The following is a 23,881-nucleotide window of genomic DNA, read 5'->3' as shown; positions in this document are numbered from 1 at the left end:
CACTGAAGTAACTTGCCCAACACAGCTACCATGCGGTAGAACCAAAATGGAACTCATGTAATCTCCTTGCAGAGTCTCAGTTCTTCCCACAGACTCATATAGCTGTAAACAGGCAGCTTCCCCTGGATAAGAAAGTTACGTGCCAAAGGAGTCCCTTGGCCCCCAGGAGCAGGCCTAAGTATCCCTGTCACAATGACTCATTGCCTGAAAGTGGCGAGTGGGAACTGTGTTCTCTCTGCCAACACAGTGCAGGATTTCAGAGAACAGCAGATGGGGCAACTGGGCCCTTACCCTCCCCAGTAGGAGATTGGAGAGGTGTATTTTTATGGCTGTGAGGAAAAATTCCATCACTAATTAATTTGACAGAAATTTAAGGAAGAATTGACTTAGGACTGTTTGGCTACTTTAACTTACTAAAGATAAGGAATGATTTCATATATTAATATGTTCTATGTAGTACCTATGAAAATATGTCAAGGAACTACTCAAAATGCTTTAAAATGATGGAATTATGATTTTATTGCTATGGTTCCTCTGTTGATTACTGGAAACTAGAGGAAAGGTAGGAAAGATGATGTAACTGGGATACAGAAGAAATGCAAAATGCACTCAGCTGGCTAGCAGCAGCATCTACATCATTCGCGGAGGCTTTCAGTGGCTGTTTTATGGCCCACGTTGCCTTGCTCTTTATATGACTTTTAGCTTACTTTTTGCATATATTATTTTGCAACCACACAAGAAAAAAGGGAACCCAGAGATATGACATAAAGAGATGATAAAGAAACTAAACTTTCAGACCAGACTTTCAAAATCGTGATCTAACCTTTGCTGGCTCTTTCACTGGGGCAAGTGGGTTTCTTCCTGTTTCAGTGCCCCCATTTAAAAAAGCATGGGATCTCTACCTACTTCATCAGATTTGTATTTTTATCATTACTAAATAGCTGGCATGTGCAGAGCTTCTCAGAACCCAAATTAATACCATTAGAGGTAGATTTTAATACAATTTGTATGTCTATTTGTCCCTACCCTGAAATCCTAAAAATAGGTAAAAAGTAGAATTACACTAAAGGAAAAAGCATGATCTTCAATAATGTTTTATTCCACACTTGAAGAGAGAAACTTGAAGGAAAAAGAGATGTTGATGCAAACCAATAACAAAGTGACAATAGGTATTGCTTAGTGTGATAATAAAGCATCTTGTAACTTTTAGGTAAAATACATACTTTTCTCTCTCCTGATACTCTATATTTAACTGATCATAATATGCAAAAAAGTATTTCCCAAAGAGTATATGACTTGTTGTTCCAATGATATCAACATTGAAGCTTCTGTTCAAACAGTTAATTAAATATGAGTGTTGCTAATCAAGGGAAAGAAAAGGAAACAAATGGGAAATGCTGGACTTTAAATCTTGTAATCTATCCATTAATTTTATGAATGTGAGAAATTACCCAATCCTTCTGACTCGTGTATTCTTCCCATATTATTATCATTGATTTTTTTACATAAATGGCTAAATAATAAAATGAGATACTAACACAAATGAAATAGAGGCAAACTCTAACTTATTTTTGAATATCTATACTTCAGCTGTGATTCCAGATGTCAACCATTTTCATAAAGAAGCATCTTTTGAGTTTCAAAAGGATACATAGAGGAATTATGCTTTTGACTCAGAGATCAAGAGATCAACTTCTGATCATGCAAGTGATATTTACATTGAACTATCATGGTGGATTTGTGAAAGTGATAATTAAATGCTCTCTGATTTCTCCAGAGTTGTATTTCAGTAAATATGTTATTGGTCATCTCTAATGGGAGACATGGACACACAGACACACAGACACACACATACATACACACATTTCTGAACAGTTCCTTTTGGGTTTTCCTTTTTATCCACTGATAGCACAAAACTCTGCGCGTGCCATTTTGGCTAGAACATTACCAGAGACAAAACAAAGCAGGTCAAAAATGCATATCAAAGTCATCAATATAACCCAAATGGTTATTTTATTTGACACTTATCGTATCACAGTTGGTAGTGGCAATGTTTATTTGAACTTAAACACTGATTAAGTCCTTTACCAGCTCTGTTTTTGCAAACACATTCAGAGCTAAATACACCAACCCTCATTTAATCAAAGGAAACATGCATAGCATGTCAGGCAGTCATTGTTGTTATTACTAATAAACAAAAATGTGTATGTTTCCCCAATCTCAGTGCTGAAATGTGCTCTGTGTTTATGGAGTGATTTCAAGGAAAAGAAAAAAAAAAGAAGAAGAAGCCTTCTCATTTGAGTTTATGGACTCGGCCCCTGGGGTCCGTACCTGGGTCTCCACATCTGTGAGTTTCCTGGTCTGCTCTGCCGTCTGGGACAAGAGGCTTGTTCCTATCTCAAGCATGGTGGCCGTGTGGTTCTGAACCGCGTTCTGTTGTATCTGAGCCATCTCCGACTTCATGTTTTCCACAATGTAATTCTCGAGCTGTAAGAGATAAAGGACAAACCATGCTACGTTATAAGCAAAGCCTCCCAGTTGGGGCACAGGATATTTACAATGACAAAACAAGACACAGCTGGCAAATCAGCCATCTGGCAAGGACCCTTTGTGTCTCTGGGAGCTGGGGAAATGAGAGCAGAACACACAGGAATCCAGTTGTTAAGAAATTCCTAATAGACTGATCTGAGTACATGCAAGCCATCATCACAATCATAATGAAAATGTGCACTTGGGTGATGTGTTCCTGTTGCTGACACCAACTCAATTAAACCACAGAGCCAAGATATGAGTTAAGTAAGATCATTCTCATCTTATTTTGCTGCTGAGTAAACAGAGAGGAGTAGTAATGAATTCAAGTCATGCAGCAAGAATACAAAAGATGTAGTACCATCATTTAAGTCTGAACTGTGGTCCTCTGGTCTTCCCATTACACCACATTGACCACTCATCTCAGAAAAACGCAACCTCCTGATAAATAAAACTGTCATGCTGCACTGGGAAAATGGGACACAGGGTTGGAAAAGGGCAGATCCCCAAAATGAAAGCCTTTAAAGGAATATTAAAGCATAAGCAATGACATAGGAAATGAGCTATAGTGCCTAGGTGCTAGTTATAACTTTTCTCCATATTATTTTGCAAGCTCACAAATTGGCACTAAAACTGCAGCTCACAAAATAGCCTTTGCCCTTCTCACCTTGGGTAACATTCAATCCTCTGTGGTGGCATCTTAAAAAAAAGCTAGGCTTGTAAAACAAATAGTCTCATTGGGGGCAAGAAGGATTACTATCTGAGTTAGCAATCGAAGAGCTAGGTAAGCACCTGGGAGAAAAAAAATCTGAGCATGTCCACTGCTTGAGAAACGCAGTAGTAGGCTGCACATCCCCATCAGAACACTTACACCACTGCTGCATTTTATTATCCAATTACAAATACGGGAGATTGCATCTGAAGAAGTCAGACCCAAGGCCACACGCAAAAACAGCCAAACTTGGACTGGAGTGCTGCAGTCCTTAACTCTCATACCAACACTTTTAACCACTTGGCAGTTCTGCCAAATCTGCTTAGCAAGCTGGGTTCCAAATCATTAACAGCGACGTGATTTTTACTGATTTAGTGACCTATACTACAGTCACTATTTTATAATCCACAGTAACATTATTAGTATGCAATAAATATCATCTAAATGTAAATTCCCTTTTGTGCAGTTTTGGCAGTGTGCTTTCTAACATCATGCCTTGCTTATTTCAGTGTATCAAGCATGAATGTGCCCCCAGCTAACATAAATGAAAGGTCAGAAACAAGCTCATGCTGTTAAGAAATAACTGATTCTGTTCTCGGTATGTTAAATTCCCTTCATCCTTCATTCCCAAATTAGAGGGGGGAGGGCTAAGCTATGAAAGTTTATTAGGAAATAAGTACAAGACTTAATCAAAATCTTTAAGTTGTCTAAAAATTCAAGCTCTCTATGCCGAATCATGGCTTTGTTCTTATTGAACTAACATATTTAAGACTTAGAGGACACGAGAACAGGTAGACATCTGTCATTTGAGATTCTAATCACACATTCCCTTTGGAAACTGTCCTTTTTTTCGTTTAGGAATAAATGTTTTGGGTAGAGTCTTCCTACCCCAGTTTCAGGAATGGATATAAAAGGTTTTTTTTTTTTAAGTCTTATCTGATTTCTTTATTTCATTCAATTAATTATTTAATTTTATTTGAAAGGGAGGGATAGAAGTAGAACACCACACACACACACACACACACACACACACACACACACACACACACACACATTCTCAGAGGCCAGAACTGGACCAAGTTGAAGCCAGCAGCTTGAAATATATCCTTACCTCTCACATGGCTGGCTGAGACACACATGCTTAAAATGTTACTTGATTTTCATTAGAGTTGCAAGAAACTAGCATCATTAGTGGAGACAGGACTCAATCTTATTGAGACATTCTGATATAGGATGCAAATAGAGGATGCAAACATCTCATGGTGCACTTCAACTATGGCAACAAATGTCCACCTTGAGGCGTGGATTCACGTTTTCACTTAGTGAACCAAATTTTCTGCTCTCAGCAAATATGAATTCAAGAAGGGAAAAGTATTGTAAATAACACATTTGAGCCTCTGGTCTAGAATTTTGTCAAGCAAGTTTACCAAGGAACTTTTCTTTCCTCTGTGAATAGTAAGTTAGTAACATATTTAGCTGAGACTTTTGATATCCAATTTTGCCACCTTAAAAACCATTCTAATGTCATAAATGTAGAAAAAATGATGACAGGTTGACAGATACACAAATGAGTACACTTGAGCACCTGGATCCAGCCATAATTTTAACCAGTCATCCTAGGACATTCAACTGTAAATTGTATCACCTAATAATCACCCATGGGTAGTCAACATTTTTAACTTTCAGATTTATTTAACACTTTAATACACACACACAAAGACACACAAATAATTTTGACTACTATATTACCTAGGATGTTTAGCAAAAGAAGCTTTCAACAGGCAAACATTATCAGAATGTTCCTTGCTTGTCTGAGGAATTTGGGGCTGTATATGAAGATGCACTATCCTTAAAGATGGCAAGGAAAACTCTGTGACGACAACATCTTACATCTGTAGGTGACATTTATCAATTACCTGCAGTGTAGCTTTCCTTTTGTAAGAAAAAAAAATACTCGTAACAGTTTCAACCTCAAAATGATGTCAATTTAAGACTGCTTTATAGGTGAGGCCACTGAAGCCAAGAAATCCCCAAGCAAGCAAGAACTCAAGTCTGTACTGGAACGTCCAGATTCTTAATCTCTAAATTGTTTCGTCTGAATTCCTCTATGAATTTCTTATACATTTCTTAAACCTACAGTGTTCCTCAGATGTACATGTGGAGAATTTAAGAATGCAGATGGAAGTGCAATATGCCAGAAATTTTCAAGGATAAATCCTGGAAAGCTGTGTTTTAAAATGCTTCTCAATGTAGTTATGCTTCAGGCAAAACACCAGTACTTCTCAGAGTAGGTGGTCCGTTGAACTACTGCACGTCACAGAATGATTTGTGAAGAGTCAATCATAGGATGGGGAGCTTCATCCAGAGCAAATTGTTTGTCACTAAACACACTGTTTAGTTTACCTGATACACACACACATGTGCGCACACCACACTCTAACCTGTCAGATTCACTGCTTACAAAGAAATTTCAAATAACATTGTCATGTTGTACGCATATTGTTCTCCTGAGAAAGTATTCATTAAACAGTGAGATCTTTATTCTTGACTGTATGATAATTTTTCATGCTGCTAGTTAGTGGAAGTTTCTTCTGAGAGTTTGACTTGCTCTAGTGTAAGAATCCTTACGCACCTTGATATTCTTCATCTATGAATATGAAATACCCTTGGTTTCATCAAAGCTCAACTGCTCTTTAATCCTATGTATATATCAGATGTTGAACATTCTTACTATTGCAATTTTTAACACATACATTACTACTAGCAAAGCAAAAATAACTATTCCATGGGTAATTCATCACACCACCAAGAGTCTCCCCCCTACTGCTGACATTAAAATTTTCATTTGGGCTGCTATCACGAGTAGCATGCCTCTAACTCTAGTAAATTATTTTTTAATCAAGTTCTCTAGGAGTAACTGTCTTTTAATGCAAAAGGTAATGGCACACTTAAGTAGCAACAACCAGATGCGGTTGATTTAAAGGCTGAGGAGGAAGGCAGGAGTCAAATATACAATGTGTGATTAATAAGGAAGACTGCTTTCATCTTATCTCTAAACATTCCTTTGTAGATATATAACTGTGAAATCCATCTTGATGAGCCATATCAGCCAGGTTCAGGAAAGAGTTTTAAAAAATTTTGTTGACTTCATATATTCCCTAAGGGATTTAGAATATGTCTACTGAAAATGATAGTCACCTGAATGTTCTGTGTTCTCTAACCATCTAAGACATGAAAATAGGAGCTGATACATTATGAACTAAGAATCTCTCAACTCAGCCACAAAATTTCTTGACTGTATTGCCCCTCTCAGTGTCTGACTCCAGAGTTTTATAATGCATTGGAAGTGGATAGAGGACGCAAATTAAAACAAGGAAACAAACAGCAAATGATGATTTTTAAACTACGAAACACTGATACAATTGTAAATTGATTTAGTGTTTACAGTTTTCAAATACAGTGTCTGCCTTGATTCTTATGCTAACTTATAAGTGAAATATTCATTCATTTTATAATTCTAGAAATGGAGGGCTTAGGGGACTGTTCAAGATCAAAGAAAGGCCAGAGATCAAAGAAAAATTTCAACTTTATCTTTTGATGACCTACTAGCTTTGACGTTTTTACGCATTGCTTTTGTTTGGCATTGGTTAACTGTCTAATACACTGATTTTAACTGTTTTAGCTATGAAGTATTTACTCGCTTGTTCTTTTAAATATATATCTATGTATGTACTACATATATATAATAGTAAAAAGGTGGTTACCTTCACTTGATTTCAGTATATTGGTGGCTACATTAATTTTAGGTGAGATGAGGGCATTTAGGGCCAGGTATGTGGAAAATTTACTCTGCCAACATTTTTAACAGAAGGGAGTCATTAAAAATCCTCTCATGAATTTTTCTTCTTAGAAGGATGAATTTGATTTATTCTGTTCATTTTATTTTTTTTCATAAACCATTGTAAAATCTAACAAAGGGACTAACAAAACACCAAATCTCCCCTGGGACTAGGTATATACCAGGTTTTACACATATGTATTTCATTGAATTTTTGTAATAATCCAGTCATGTAAATATTATGTTCCTTATTTTGCTAAAAACAGAGGCTCAAAGAAGTTAAGTCAACAGTCATCTAAGATCATGCAAAAGTTAATAGCAAAGAGTATCTTGCTTTGAAAGGTGCTAGATCGTCCAACAAGTTGAGCTCATTTCTAAATGCAAAACCATCCGTATGAAGCAAACATAGCGCAATTCCATGTCCGTAGCACTAATGTTACAAATTCTGATGATATGCATTATTCAGAAACGGCATATGGAATATGAAAACTACAGCAAGCATAAGAAAAAAAACTTGTTCAGAAATAGAAAAACATAATTCCACATTGATGTCTATATTAGCCTGTGAAATATTATAAGCAGTAAGAGAATAAATATCCATTCAATTGTAAGATAAACAGTGTTATTAAAAAGAAAAACATATTTTGAAGAAGTCAAGATTATCAATCATGTATTGTTCGTTCACAAATCACTTGCCCCTGTCTTTTTCCAAGTGACTCCTGGAGAATTAATGCTATCATTTTCTCTTAGGAAAGAGTTTGGGAAGCCCTTCCTCATAGAGCTCTCAAAATCTTTCATACTTTAAAGTTCATGAGACTCAGATTTTGTGTAAAACTCGGAATGCTCTGTATGGGAAGTGCACCTTCTATCATTTTACCTCAAGAAATGACTTTAAGGGATGTTTTAAACCAGATCACATCTTAACGCAAAAATAATATATTTTCTCCATGTAATTCTTAAGAAAATAGCCCTAAAGAAACTGACAAAGGTATTGTGTACTTAAAATATGTTGTAGATTAAGTGGACCCTCATTGAATGTTGGTACATATGGTATTACTCAGTTATGGCAAACAACCATGAAATAAAATAAAAGGGTAAACGTGGGAAAGTAATAAAAAAGGTAAAGTAATGCAAAAAAAAGTCTTATATGTTGATGGTTTTATCTAATACCATTGTTTCATAAATCAGTATTGAGAAATGCAACTAAATCTAGTTTATGGTCTTATAAAAAAGATGAATGTGGCCAAATATATTTTCAGGAGTTTCTATTATTAGATCACCCAATTTATTATTTTTTTTTAGGAAATACAGAGGTACAGTTGGCTTTGTAGATAGATCAAGCCAAGAGTTGAAACTGTTTCTGTTCCAGTGTATATGATGGAGATCCCATTTCTCATTCCGGTACCTGAAACCATCAGTTTAAGAGGGCTGAAGGGCATTGAACATCATGGGCTCTAGGAATCACCTTCTAGCCTAATGACTGAGAGGTTAGTGACAGCGAGGTAAAACCATTCAGTGAGGACTCATGACAGATTGTGGGACACTCAGCTTCTTTCAGTAGGCAAAGCTAACAACGGATGCCAGTATCGTTTCACCTTCCTTCCCCATTCCCCAGATTCTTGGTATTTTAGTTATTCCAACTTTTGATTTGGAGCTACCTGTTCACGGTAGCAATGCATGCTCCATTACCTTCAAAGTTCTTGCCTAGCTTTACCTTGTAGTCTCTTGATTTTATTCTTGTGTGTGATCTCTTGTTACGGGTTCAGTAAGACTTGTCTCCTGTAAACTTAAGCAGTTCTTTAAGCTCTAATGTCTTCATGTTAATGGAAATAGGATGAGGACTTACCTGATAACAACACCTGAGAGGGACCGCCAATGGGAAGTCTTTGGGTCATTGAGATGGCATCCTTAGAGATGGTACTCATAAGAGGTTTGATTATTTGAGTTAAAAAATTCAACCCAGGTTCTTTCTCACCTTCCTGGCTCACCATATGTTCATGCCTCTGTCTGCACTATTACCAGATTCCATCAGATCTTGACCTACTAGGATGCCAATCCTCTATCTCCAACTGGGATCTGAAATAAACTTTTTCCTTCCCAAAGAAGTTACTCTCAGGTATTGTTACTTAAATATGAAAATCAAACTACTACAGCTTACAGTGACAAAAAAAACAAAGAAAACAAACAAAAAAGGACTAGACCATAAAAATAGTCCAGTCTTTGTTACATCTTGCATTAGCTCAGTGTGTTTCAACACACTTGTGATAAATAGACACTGGGCACAAAACTTGGTGCCAGATAATGGAAGTACAAACTTGAGTCTCAAAGCAATAAGACACACATGGGCGGATCATTGTGTGGAGCTGGCGAACAATGTAAAAGGACCTACTTTTCACTGACTACAAATCTTATAAATATTCTTATCATTGTACATAGTGTGATACTCCCAGCTACTGATACAAGTAGCATGAGCAGATATTTATCATATCATCCCCAAAAGTGAAGTAGCAACACCATCACTGAAACATACAAAAAGCTATCAAGGGAACTTCTGAAAATCCCATAGGAACAAATTCTCATGCAATTGTTTTTATTGGTCATGATTCCTTTAAGACCACATATTTGTGGCTGCTGAAAGTTGCCAAAGTCATATGCAGTGCCCCAGATTTGGGCTAGGACCCAGGAAAGTCATTCTCTTTTTGTATAAACAAATGAGATGTTTCCTGTGCCAAAACACATTTTACTAGCCTGGCATCTCTCTTTAACATCAGCTTCTCATACCATGAAAATGTCAGAGTCACGAAACCTTGAAAGTATTTTTATCTGCTTAATTTTATCCTTTATATATGTATTTTAAAGGCAGATGGTATATAGGAGGCATATTCTTCTAAAAGTGAAGATATCTGGATTTTAATCAAGGTGCAGCCATTGGTTTACTCATCGAACTTGAATAAGTCACTTAAGTCTTTATTTGTACTTAAGATCTCCAACTATGAAAACAATATGGCTGGATTAGATTATTCATCATACTCCCTTAAATTTTCAAATTCCTTGATTTAAAATTTCCTTAATAAACTACAACAGTCTATATAAAAATTCAATTTCTATTTATCATAAAAATTGAAATATGTCTGTATGTATCTATATCAGTAAAAATTCTCATGCATACTCGAAATGGCAGCAAAGAAAAATGCTGCAATAAACACAATAGGAATGAGCTGGATCAAATCTATATACCAGGCACATCTGTTGCAAGAGAAGAACTAAAATTTCTAGATCTCTTAATCCTTAGGCACCCTTCTGTCCAAAATATATTCCTAATGCTTCTCCATCACAACCTAGCATATGATTCTTATTTCAGTGAATGACAACACTATCCATAAATTTATCCAAGCCAGAAGGAATTATCTTGATTATCTGTTTTCTTCATTTTCTGCAGTTAGTAAGTACCAGTTTGTGCTGCTTCTATATTTTTGAATGTTGCTTCAACTTGTCCCCCTCCCCTTTCCCTATCTCACATGTTCCCCTAGCACAGTACTTTATCCTCACTGCTACTGTCTCATAACAGACTCTTAACATTTTTCTTTCTGGTTTGTTAATTGCCCCATAACCAGTTTCCTGACTCCAGATTTGCTTCCTCAATTCATCTTCCCCAGCAAAAGCAGAGAAATCCATCTAAAACACAAACTTGGCCTTTTCATGTATCTGTTGAAGCTGTTCCAGTCGATATTTGCAAATGTGCTCTTTAGTTAGCACAGAATACCTTGGACAGGCTGAGCTATTACGCATCCCTTCATGTACATTATGCTCTACACACACCAAACAGTGTTGTACTTCGCCAAATACTATTTTCTTTTCTTCTCAAGTCTACCAGGTATGCATTTCCATCTACTTCTCCCTTTTCTAGTGTAGAACCCTGTTTTCCAAAACTCAGTCCAAGCTCTCTTCGTCTGTTATGTCTAAACAGAAGGTTCTTCTGTAATACCCTTTTCCTGTATTTCTAATACACACATGCCTATCTTGGTCCGTCAGCCAAGTACAGCATTAATTCCTTACGGACAAGTCCCTTATGGTTCATGTGGCTTCATATGGCCTCACTAACTGGCACACAGTGGGTTTTAACATCATATACATCATTCATGAACAAATTTATGTATGAAAGTATTGGTACTCTCTAACTAAGAGATTAACCTAATTACATTTGTGTTTATAAGAAATATCATATTGCCTGTAATCCATGATTTTTCTAATGGTGGTAGAACCAACACAAATGATACAGAATTGAAGACAAATATCCTGACTGACTGGATCATACCATCTCATTTGTCTTACTTGTGTCTTTCCATTTTTTTCTCCTCAAATCATCTATACTGTGAGTCATTATTTAAATTAGCTAATAGCCAAGAAACACAATGAAAGCTAACCATTTTTTAATCACTGCGCCATAAATAAAAGCAAAAGAATGAATAGAACCCATTCCTCTTCATAGAACTGCTTAAAATGTGAATACCTTGCAAGTATTAAAATGAATGTACACATATGCTGCTGCATGCCTGATGGACTGGAATAAAGAAGGAAGCCATCGCTGAATAGGAGAGAATAAAGAAGACATTTTAGAGGTAGACGCAAATGAATGTGGGAGAGCATACATTTTTTATGTCTCACTAAATGTAAAAAATATTTATATATAAATGATCTGAAATTGTGAGAGGTAGAGGGATAACAAAGGATGCCAGAAAGGCTAGAATAGGCAATGAACTGTGCTTGCTTAGGCAAGACGACTCTCCTGCTCACCTCCTGAAATGTGCTTCTCAGGAAATCAAGAGATAAAGCCAGCAGAAGCAAAGGTATGCCACTGAGGCCACACGGCGCATGGCTACAGACTCATGTTTTTAGTATAAAATTCATGTGGAAGGACCAGGTGCATAATTTCTATGTACTTTCCTGAATTTTCAAAGATATTAAACATAAAGTCAATCATTTAACAACATATATGAACATACATGTAGTGGGTATCTGTATATACATATACATATACATGCATAGATATATACACTTGTTCTGTTATACATTTGCATATAGCTCCATATTCTCAAAGTGTCGACTTTTAGGTTTATAGTTTGTAGTTCATTTAAAGATTCATTTGAAATAACTGATGCAGTTTATTTAAAGATCCATTTAAAATAGCTAACACATCACTTCTCTGTGATTACAGTACATTTAATTTAAATTTAATCACTATACAGAATGCCTGTTAAACTGCCATGAATAGCTTCATTATTCTGACCGACAAGCTAGGAACACATACTTCTCAAATTCTGACTTTGTGCTTTGGTGACAGAAAAACGGACGAACCATGAAGCAACTTGGCACGCGCTGTTCTTTCAAGAGATTGTTTTCAAGTAAACAGCATGCTATTTCAAACACAAATTCGCAAACTAGTCTTCCCTTCACTTAATGCTTCTTTAGTTTCTAGCTTATCTGAAAAGCAACTTAACCCCCTGTGTGCAGCGCAAATTGCATTCTGGTTCACTTAACATAAGGACCCCTTGACATTTGAACTGCAGACCACCCTAGCAGACGGTAGTTGGGAACGGGTGGCTGATGGAGTAAGAGTCTCCACAGGACAAGTCTAAGAAACATCTTCTACAAACAACATTTTTTCCCTTCCTTGACAAATGACAGTGATGCAAACAAACAGATTGTGATGGTGCTTTTTAAAGCAAACTGCCTGTACCAAATCAAACACTGCAGAACAGATTGTGAAACTTCAAATACTCAGCAGGTGACACATTACAATCAGGATGAGAAGTTCAAAACCCTTAATAATTAAGAGATTTATAGATTTTTGTCAGAAATATCATTACACAGTAGAAAATTGTCATTATTTTACCCGGGTATTTCATATGCAATTGCAAGCTATCAGCACCTGTGATCAAATCCCACTCCAATAAAACAACTTTGTTGAGCATTCTGATTTTAAGCTCTTACGACCTTTTTATTTATGCTACTTCTTTTATTGAAGTTGTTTCTAATCTTCCTTCTCTTCTGTAATACCACTTAAATTTATGGTATGTGAATAAATTTTCTTCTCTTCAATAGGCAAAATTAATATAAAAGTAGACATTTATGTGTGTGTGTGTTTGCTTTCTTCAATAATATAGGATTATTCAATGGTATGTACAATATGTTTGTACAGGAATGAAACTGTCAATGTCATTCCAAAAGCATTATATGTGAGATCAAACTAACTTTGTCTGAATAATATTTTTTGAATAGTTCTTACTTAAATTATCATGCTCCAAGTAGTGAAATAATTAATAGGATGGAACTAGCCATTCAAAGCATAACAAGGGATAATGATTGGTGGCATTATATAAATGAAATAAAATCTCTCTTTTTCCTCGTTGAACACAGGACAACAGATACTAGGCATTTTCCCCCTTTCTTTCTCAGATTGTTTGGCGCCCGAATGATGCTCATTGCATTTCACCTGCTTTGGATGAGAGCCCAAATTACCAGTACAATGAATTAGTCTCCCTAAGATTTAATCACAGACCAGAAAAGAATGAAACTAAGCTTGCCTAACTAAAATCAACTACTCTGGCTTCTTCAAGATATTGTCAGAGTCACATTCTGAAAAAATTTTAACTTTTTACAAAGGTCAGTTTTTAAAAGTCATTAATATAATTTGGGAAGATTAGATGACCTCCTAGTATTCCTTCTGATTTAGTTCCCATCCACAACAAGTTTCACTATGCAAAAAAAAATTGCTTTAATTTATTGGTAAGTCTACATATTTAATTGTTAAAAATATGTTTAAAGTCATATAATGTTAATAAAAGATACCATTAAATGATCATCCATATTTAGTGAATGTCGGACTTTGTCATAATCGCTGTTATTCTTTTCAGCAAAAAAAAAAAAAATTCACATAAAGAACCTCGAAGGGTCCCCTGCCTCCCACCAGAATTATCCTCAATTCTGAAGTTAATGTGAGCTTTTTTTACATAGTGTACTCATACACTCAAAATAATATATTTCCTAGCATATTTTCAAGGCTTATATGGCTTATTCCATTCTTATTTTTTAATCAGCATATGACGTTGTGGCACACATATTAGTGATGCAGTTATATTTCAAATCATAAGACGGAGCTAGGTTTATAAGCCCTACATGCTATTCAAATGTTCTTTATCCCAAGGCCTGAATACTCTGCATAACTGCATGTTATCAGACTCCTGTTATCCCAAGTTCTAGCTCAGATTCAAGAAAGAACAAATTGCTTCTCAGACTCTCTTAAAACCCCCAGGGTTTCTTCTCTAAGGAGCTAAAGGGGAGGCATGTGATTAATCTTTCCCCTGTTTTATAGACTGACTCTCAAGAATTCCAATGGATATGTACATATGTGTGTGTTTATTTGTTTATTTATCTATTTATTTATTTATTTTGGCAAATCGTTATTTCCCACAGAGAGCATTTAGGGGGTTGAGAAAGAAACTGAAACTGTACTGCCCAAATCTGTTGAAAGTGTTTTATTTGGTTAGCCCATTATTTTAAAGGACATTTCAAGCTTTTAACCACAGATCTCCAACAATGCAAACTCCTGTCTCTCCAGGAATGGTCAAGATCAGCTTCTGGGTCTGAGAGCATTTGAATTTCCACCAGCGGAGTGGAAACGAAGGAAGCTACCATTATATGATGACCTTATGGCGGTAAAGCAGTTAATAAAGCAGTTTGTATCTACTTCATCTTTCTTTTAAAATTACAGTCAAACTCTCCTTCATCACTGTCTTGCTTAGACATACTGAAAAAATGATTTGGTCAAGAATATAGAGTCCTTGGAGGCCTCACTAAACCAAGCATAAATTTGTAATATAATTATTTTACCTGACAAGCTGACTTATGTTTTCCTCAGTTCCACAGTGATAACCCATTTATGGCCACATTAATTATCCGTGCTGAAACCTGTTATCATTTTCTGTCATTTACCCAAAAAGAACAGAAATGCCATCTTCATAGGCCATCAGGATTATTATCTGCTTATTTACTGTTCCTTACACCATCACAACTTCAAAGAAACACAAACATCAAGTAAACACTTATTCTCATGTTCATATGTGCACCCAAAAGTTATTTTCATAGAATGGATTCTCATAAAATTAAGCTTACCAATGCAATGCAATCAATAACCTTCAATGTTTATTTTAGTGGAAAGTCATGAAACAATGTATAACATTTTACAACATGCATGTCTATGACCTTTTTGAAGATTCCTCATATACATTTTCTGCGTGTATATGTATATATAAGAGACATGTGATGAAATTTAATAATACCAAGCTTGTCTTCCCTTGAAAATGCCATGTTATCCAATGATGTGTAGCTACACATTATAAACTGCTATATACTCTAAATATATAGTATATAGCATAAGTATATATACTTGCATAGATATATAGAGATGTAAAAATGGATTTAAAGAGAATACACAGACATTTATACACATTATATACATAGATGTGTATATATGTAGATGTATGTGGCACATTTGACCATGTACTTTATGAGATAAGTGCCATTCAGGAGCACCTGCTGAGTAAGTTGAATATTTCTTTGTGATGACCCTATAATCTTTAATTTATTAACCCATATAAATAATTACAATGCCCAATAGGATCCAAGACATTTTTTCTGCTTAAATTTTTTATTTGTATTGCCTTTCCCTATATTTTTGGGAATTTCTAATCCTCTTGATGCTCCAAAATTCCTTGTTTTCTGATTTCTTTCTTGTCACAACAATATTGTTTAGGGTAGATCTGCTATTGACTAATTCTCCTAAGTTTTGCTTCAAATGGGAATGTCCTGATTGTCCCTCTTTTTTAAAAAAATATTTATTTTTTTATTGGAAAATCAAATATACAGAGAGGAAGATCTTCCATCCGATGATTTACTCCCCAAGTGGTTGCAACGGCCGAGCTGTGCCTATCCAAAGCCAGCAGCCAGCAGCCTGCCATGTGGGTGCAGGGTGCCAAGGCCTTGGCCTGTTCTTGACTGCTGTCTCAGGCCCCAAGCAGGGAGCTGGATGGGAAGTGGGGCTGCCGGGATTAGAAATGGCACCCATATGGGATCTTGGTATGTGCAAAGCAAGGACTTTGGCCATTAGACTGTCGTGCCGGGCCCCTGATTGCCCCTCTTCCTGGAGGACGTTTTCACTAAGTTGAGATGACACAGACACTTTCAATACTGGACGTATGCTGTCCCTGTTCGCTTCAGATCTTCTGCTGGGACGTCTGTTGTCATTTGTGCTCCTTCCGATACATGTCATTTCTCATCCCTATAAAGATTATTCTGCTTTGCCTTCGGTTTTCAGGATTTTCACTGTGATATGTCTTGCCGTAAATTCCATTGCACTTATAACATTCGGAGTCGGTCAGCTTCTTGAATCTGCTTGTTTTGTGCTAAATTGGTGACATTTATACTTCTTTCTTTCTTTCTTTCTTTCTTCATTTGTCTCACCTTCTCTCTCCCCTCTTTCTGCAACTTGATGACGTTGTTGCATTTTGTTGTCGTTCCTGAGAACTCCCTGATCATTTTCCCCCAACCTCTTTATAACTTCAATTTCTCATTTTTTTACTTCTTTCTAAAATTATTATTAACATTTTATGATATAGTTCCACAGGCTCCGGGATTTCCCCTATCCTCTTCCCAAGTTCCCTCCACCCCTGCCTTCAGAGTTCTTCTGCATTATTACTATAGCATAGTTTTTCATAAACAATCATATGTCCATCATTGCGAGCACAGACCATGGCAGAGTCCAGCATCCTATTGTCAAGATATAGTTAGCAGTTTCATTGGGAATCCATCTTTGATCTGGAAGTAGAGTAGAGATGCATACTGCATTCTGTCCTTACATAAAGGGATGAATATGTCTTAAGTGTTAACAGGCCTATTGCCATTCAGATATAAATATGCAAAACATATGGTTCTTGTCTGGTCAATGAATAGAAAGCAGAACAATGTATAAATGGAGAATAGTATTACAGTGTGGCAGTGGTTACAGTAGAATTATCCTATGCAAGATTGTGTAAGACATATGGCAAATGTATGAAATCCATGAAACTTTGGTACAGTAAGCACATAGAGAAGCATTAGAGTTTGGCATGTCTTCTCAGTTAACTTGACAATGACTGCATACAGTTATTTCTTGAATAAAGTCTAGATTTCACTGACCTTATTTTTTCCTCATGCCTATTTCCATCCTAGGCTAACTGCTCTTGGTGTAGCCAGCTTTATCATCATTTATTAAATGTTTAGATTAAACCATTATCATTAAAACACAATTTAGACACGAGACTGGTTTTTCCACCTAGTGCTGAAGCATTTTGTGAATCATCATTCCAGTTAGTGGTATATTAGACCTGTGATTATACAGTAAACTGAAATGATGTGTTTCCAAAAATTAAAGAAAATAGAAAGAAGCTGATTGAAGGAAGGACCAAGGGAGGGAAGGAAGTATGGATAGTTTAGGATTATACCCCATGATACATGAAATCTGTTCTTTATGTTAGTAAAAATTAAAAATTTTAAAGTAACAGAAAACTAATTTTAAGTATCTTTCCTTATAACACTATCTCGGGATACCTATGTAGCATAGAGTGACATAAACTTTACATGTAGGTAGTACTATTTTATTGCATTGTAATGTAATATCAGAAAGCCTTTTATAGCATATATTTATACATAGAGAGAAATACATATGTACACATTCATTGATGTTTCTAGATTTTATGGCCACTAGAGATGAAGAACATTTTGTACAACATGTGACAGTTCAGGGGGGTTTTATCCCTGGGAAATTTTGACCCCGGAATTATCTGTCGTTATGATTTTGAATATGATTTACCTTATAAAGAACAAAGCAAGAGATTGTAGTGAATAAAATTACCTGATGTCCTTCTTACAAATAGAATAAAAAACTGTAGGTATATGAAGTCCAGAGGGTAGGGACTGGAGGAAGATTGAAGGGAGGAAAAAAGATAAGGTCTTTTCCTTTAGCCTGTGAATGTCACAATAACAATGCTATCTGAATGTTTGACTTCAAATCAGAAAAATACGATAAAACTATTCACATTATAAGGGTACTTATCACAGTGACCCTGAAAATAATAATATTTCAAATGTTTAAGATGGTTTTGTCCAGGCCCGGCGGCGTGGCCTAGCGGCTAAAGTCCTCGCCTTGAAAGCCCCGGGATCCCATATGGGCGCCGGTTCTAATCCCGGCAGCTCCACTTTCCATCCAGCTCCCTGCTTGTGGCCTGGGAAAGCAGTTGAGGACGGCCCAATGCCTTGGGACACTGCACCTGCGTGGGAGACCCGGAAGAGGTTCCAGGTTCCCGGCTTTGGATTGGCGCGCACTGGCCCATTGCGGCTCACTTGGGGAGTGAATCATCGGACGGAAGATCTTCCTCTCTGTCTCTCCTCCTCTGTGTATATCTGGCTGTAATAAAAAAAAAAATGAATAAAAAAAAAGATGGTTTTGTTTTCCTTTTTTCTGATAAATTGATAAGTAGCGTAATAAATTGAAGCTAAAGTATTTCAAGTCACTAATGACAACTATAGGGACCAAGCTGGGATGGGGCAAATATGACATTAAAATAGTTTGAGAAGAACATTTATTTGTGTGGTTCACTGCTGGAAACTTGGTCCACATGCCAATTGAAGGCCTCAGACAATGTTCCTCTCCGTGAGAAGCAGTGCCTCTGGTAATATAGACTGATGTGAGAAATTTCAGAAACCTCAAGGGATCTGTTTGATTTTATTTAATTACATAACTAAAAGGTCCATTTGAATGCTTTCTGGTTACATAAAATATTCCAAATGGGTAAGTCCTTTGAGAGTTCTGAGTTTCCTGTGATTCTTACTATTAATGCATCTTCAGCCACCAGGCGCAAAGCAATGAGCCATGTCCTCGCCTGGGGTGCGCCGAATGTATAACATGAAAAGGTCATGACTCAGGGTATTGGGATTTTATCTCTAAATGGAATTCTAAACAGGAAGTGACTCTAACAAAAAGACATTGAAATTCTCCAATTTCCAAAACATTAAAAAGATACAGTCACTAGAACAAAAAAAGGTTGAATTCCCTCAGGAGAAAACTTAAATAAAATCAAATCCTATTAGACTAGTGTCTTTTCCTTTACTTTGACTGTGATCCCAGTAAAAGGTATGGGTTGACCTAAGACAAGGAACAAGTAAAATGCACACACACAAAACACAAGTGTGTGTATATGCACAGAAGAAACAAATGTGTCATGATCATATTTCAATGGCACGGAGTAAGATCAAGATCTTCGTTCTCTGAAATTCTGGCCTTCTCATATTTCCTATACTATTTATAATATTTGTATCAGAAGGCTTGACTCAACTCATTTCTAACTTTCCTAATCTACTGACAATCCTAACATTTAGCTTTAGCTAAATTAAATAGACAGGATTATGACAAATTAGGACAAGAATCTATTTTTGGAAAATAAAAGAGAGCAACTGTCAGAATCTAAAATTTCATATTTAGAATCTATTTCATTTTTCTGGATACAGTTCCATAGGCTCAGGGATTTTTCTCTCCCACACTCTCCATTACTCTTCTCTCCTACACTGCTTTCCCCTACATTACTGCAATAGTGTAGTGCTTCAACAACAGTCAAAAGCCCATCATCATTCTGCTACTTAACTGCATCCTGACATTGTAAGTATAGACAATGGTGAAAAGTACAGCATCCTATTGTCAAGATATTTTTAACAATTTCGTTGGAAGTCCATCTTTTATTAGGGAGTAGAGATGCATACGAAAACGTACCCTCACTCATAGACATGACTTATAAGTGAGATTATATTTACTTTTTTATCTACCAAAGTCTGTTGTCATCTTAAGTTACCAATTGCAGCACTTATTTTTGTATTTTTAGATAGAAACATTTCAGTTGGATAGACTTAAGAAGATGATTGCATTTGAAAATAGAGTGGTCACACATTTGTACAAACCCTCTACCACATTCTATGAAACTGGTCTATATGACCAGTAAAATATGGTAAAAAAGATGATATGTTGCTTCTGGTATTAAGTTGTAAAATACATTATGGCTTCCATTTGGCTTTTTGTTTCTCTGTCTCTTTTTCTCTGTGTCCCTCATCTTATGGATCATTCACATGAAGAAGCTGTATTGTAAGATCTGCTAGAGAGAGACCCACATGGAGGAACTGAAAGTTCCTGCTAATACTGAATCAATGAACTTCAAATGAAACTTGTACTCAATCAGGTTTTCAGAGACTACAGCCTCTGAAATACAGTCATTAAAATCGTAGGTGACCCCAGAACCTTAATATAATGTGAGATGACAGCCATTTGCTAATTTAAGTTGCAAAACTGTAAAAAGTTTGTAGGTAGCAATTGAAAGTTAACACAGTTATAGCTTGATCCTCCTAGGATACTACCTCAATAGAAAGTTTGCCTTCATGTGTTATATTGCATCTTTAATAGTAGAAACGGGAGCCACAAAGTAGTATAATTATTAGATTGAAAAGTTTTAAAAAGCTAAACCAGGAACGGTACAGAGAATGTGATACTTTGATATTTACATTTTCAAGTCAAAATACACCATATGCATTAATAGGTACAGATGCAATTTATGTATCACTGAGATTTGCAATTCCAAGAAGCCCATAAAATAACTTGCCAGTTAATTTATTCCTATTTTGTCAAAATTCGTTTACTCCTGTTCTCAATGACTAGCTATTTTTTATTAATTATTTTGCATTATGTGACAGTTTCATAGGCTCTGGAAATCTCCCCACCCCTCCCTCTCCCCTCACCCCTGGTGGATTCCTCCACCTTGATGCAGTATTACAGTTCAAATTCAATCAAGATTCTTTCCTTGCAAACATATACCAAGCATAGAGTCCAGCTACTTATTGTCCAGATGGGTTGAACAGTTTCTTGGGGAGACCATTTCTGGTCCGAAGTTAGAGCTGGTAGAATATCATCACAGTCAATTAAGAGTCCCAATATAACATCAACAGCAATTTGCAATATTATGGAATTGACATGGTTTTGAGTAACCAGCATGTTAAAAAAAAAAAAAAAAAGCAAGTCCTAACCACAACCTATGATTAGCTCATTGACATTTCAATTTTAGTTTCTATACAGGACTGGCTGCTATATACCTTAAAATGGCTATAAGGTACCATTCAGCTGTCTCGTGTCTATTTCATTTTAGTATTTAGCCATTTGTTGTGTTGAAGTATAATTTTGCTGATCTTGGCAGATTTTAGGATAATCTAGACTGGCTTGTAACTCTAACAAGACATTTGTCGACATTTAAGGTGCAGAACATTTTTTGGGGGGGTTGTGCATGAAAATCCTCAATACCATGTTGAGGAGTAACTAATCTTTGTGAATGATTAGCTATTTTAAAAACTACATTCTACGTGAAGCCAAATCAAAAAAAAATGAGCATTGAAACTTCCACTTGTGATCTCAAATACTCTGTGGCCTATCATGGTGACAAGTTGGACTAAATTTAAATTAGACAAAACTGGGCACCATCCTTTTTCTGGAGTCCACTCTTCCCTGGTAGATGTCTTCCAAGGGTTCAGCCCTTGTGCCAAAGCATTCACTCAGATCTACCTTCAACCACATGGTTTCTCATCGTGTTACTTCACACAAAGGCAGGAATGGATGAGCTATTGGACTTTGATCAATTTGTATTTTCTAAAAGATGTTGTTTATTTAATGAAATTATGACATGTTGGAACTCAGTCTCATGGCGTCCATGAAATAACAATCATGTCATCACATCAGATGTGTCTATTTAGTTCTTAATCAGCACTTAGAGCACAAGGCAAAGATTGAAATTCCTAATTTGTTTTTAATTCTATCATTTAAATTCTCAGATGCCTGAAACTTTCCCACACCTGTAAAGCAGAAACAGAACAACACGGTGCTGAGGTCTGGAGGCGATCAAGGCTACTGTTTGCTGAGATGTCCTTTTCCCTAAGGATCATGACCCAAAGAAGGTCACAGACATTTAATGGCACACTGAACTACAATGAAAGTCTCTATTTTTCATCTGTTCTGCATGGAAGTACAAGGAAAAGACTCTTTCCTCATGACTGGAAGCTCATCAGGACTACAGATCCTGCCCCATGGGATTGTATGACATCATGAGCTGTTACATATGTGCTAAGGAGCACTCAGTAGAAGAGGTGAACCTGAATGTGGACTCTTCCAGACATTTGCATGGTTTAGGGGGAGGATCAATATCTGTACCACTTTAGTCTCATCTTTAACATGGGCATAACACTATCTGATTATTTTAAAATGTTATGTAAAATCATCACTTGCAATTACAATGTGATTTAGTTTATTGTTACACTAAAACTTCTGACACGTTTTTACACATGGCGATTATATCCAGGAGTTCATTTAAAATATACAAAAAAAAAGTGATAATCCCAATGCTTTCAAAAGCTAAAGAGACAAAGCCTTTATGATGTTGCTGTGATAAGGTGCTAAAAATGACCTCTTGGACAAAATGTAAATCCTTTTACATTTTCCAACTGTTTTTCTTAGTTTCTCAATTCCCTATTGTCCTAAGTGGGAATTGAATTCAGAATTAGTTGAAGTTAAGTACAAAATAGCTTTGTCTATTTGAAATGAATTTTAAAATGTATTTTGGAAAATAATCTACAAAGTTTCAAACAGTATCATCTTGCCAATTTGTTTGGAAGTCACAACATCATATGGGAGATTCAGGAACTGACTCTAAAAGCATGCTGGGATAGGAAAACTACACAATTTGTCACCATGGAAATTACATAGTAAATATAACAGTTTGATTATAATCATATCTGTCAATTTGGAAGATGAAATGAGAGCTAAAGGTTTAAACAGTGCAGTTATATGGTTTAGGAGTGTTAGAAGCATTTATTCTCCAAAAAGACATTATTTGACAGTTGAACTTGAAAAAACAAAACAGCTACTAAGATGGAAGATGCTCTCTTGAATATATTTTTTGCATAAACCATGTTCGATGGACTCAAATAATTTCTGTCCTTTCCTACCTGAGACTTTCTCTCTCTCTCTCTCTCTCTCTCTCTCTCCCTGTGTGTGTGTGTCACTGTTTCTCTTTTCCCTAGGGAGCAATTTAGGCTTTTGGGAAAAATATGACTTACTACTGAAGTAAATGAACTTCATTAATAATAATAATTTACTAGTTGATTTATTTTGATACCCTCGCATTATTCTCTTGATAGAAATAACCAAGAAGTAACCTGGAAAGATGCCACCATTTCTACCACTCAATTTTTGAAATGTTTTGTTTCCGCAAAGCCAGCTGTTTGGTTCTCCTAACAAAGAATTTCTGAACTTAGCACCACTTTAGTTGGCTGCCCTATGAATGTTGACCGTAATTCCCGTTTAAAAGAGTTAAAGGTTAGGATTAATGCTTCTTTTCTTTTTTGCATATGCTGCCTTGCAATAAAACATTCCAATTACTCCTAAATGGGCTTGCCAATCTTTTCTTTTTTCTCTTTGGATGGAAAAAGACCAAGTTATTTCCATTCTAATAGTAATTAAATATAGTTGTGGTAAGTAAATATTAGATCAGAAGAGCCAACTGCAATAGACTATAATACAGTATTATAGACATATTTATCAGGTATATTTATCAAGTAGTCATTAAATAGAAGGCATAACTTTTATATTTAATTGTATTTATATAAAGGCAGCTATCATTAGGAAA

General features: G+C 36.0%; 1 protein-coding gene across 2 annotated transcripts in view; it reads right to left on the bottom strand.

The window, feature by feature from the left end:
• ANGPT1 (angiopoietin 1) overlaps window positions 1-23,881 on the bottom strand; it is a 230,262-nt gene that overhangs the window by 89,458 nt on the left and 116,923 nt on the right. For both annotated transcript variants that reach the window (XM_004580678.3, XM_004580679.3), the window contains exon 2: window positions 2,332-2,487. In XM_004580678.3, coding sequence (XP_004580735.1) covers window positions 2,332-2,487 — 156 coding nt within the window. The remainder of the gene's footprint in view (window positions 1-2,331; window positions 2,488-23,881) is intronic.

This window comes from Ochotona princeps, chromosome 9, assembly GCF_030435755.1.
Source record: "Ochotona princeps isolate mOchPri1 chromosome 9, mOchPri1.hap1, whole genome shotgun sequence".
Classification (NCBI taxonomy): Eukaryota; Metazoa; Chordata; class Mammalia; order Lagomorpha; family Ochotonidae; genus Ochotona; species Ochotona princeps.
This window is presented reverse-complemented; position numbering and strand designations above follow the sequence as displayed.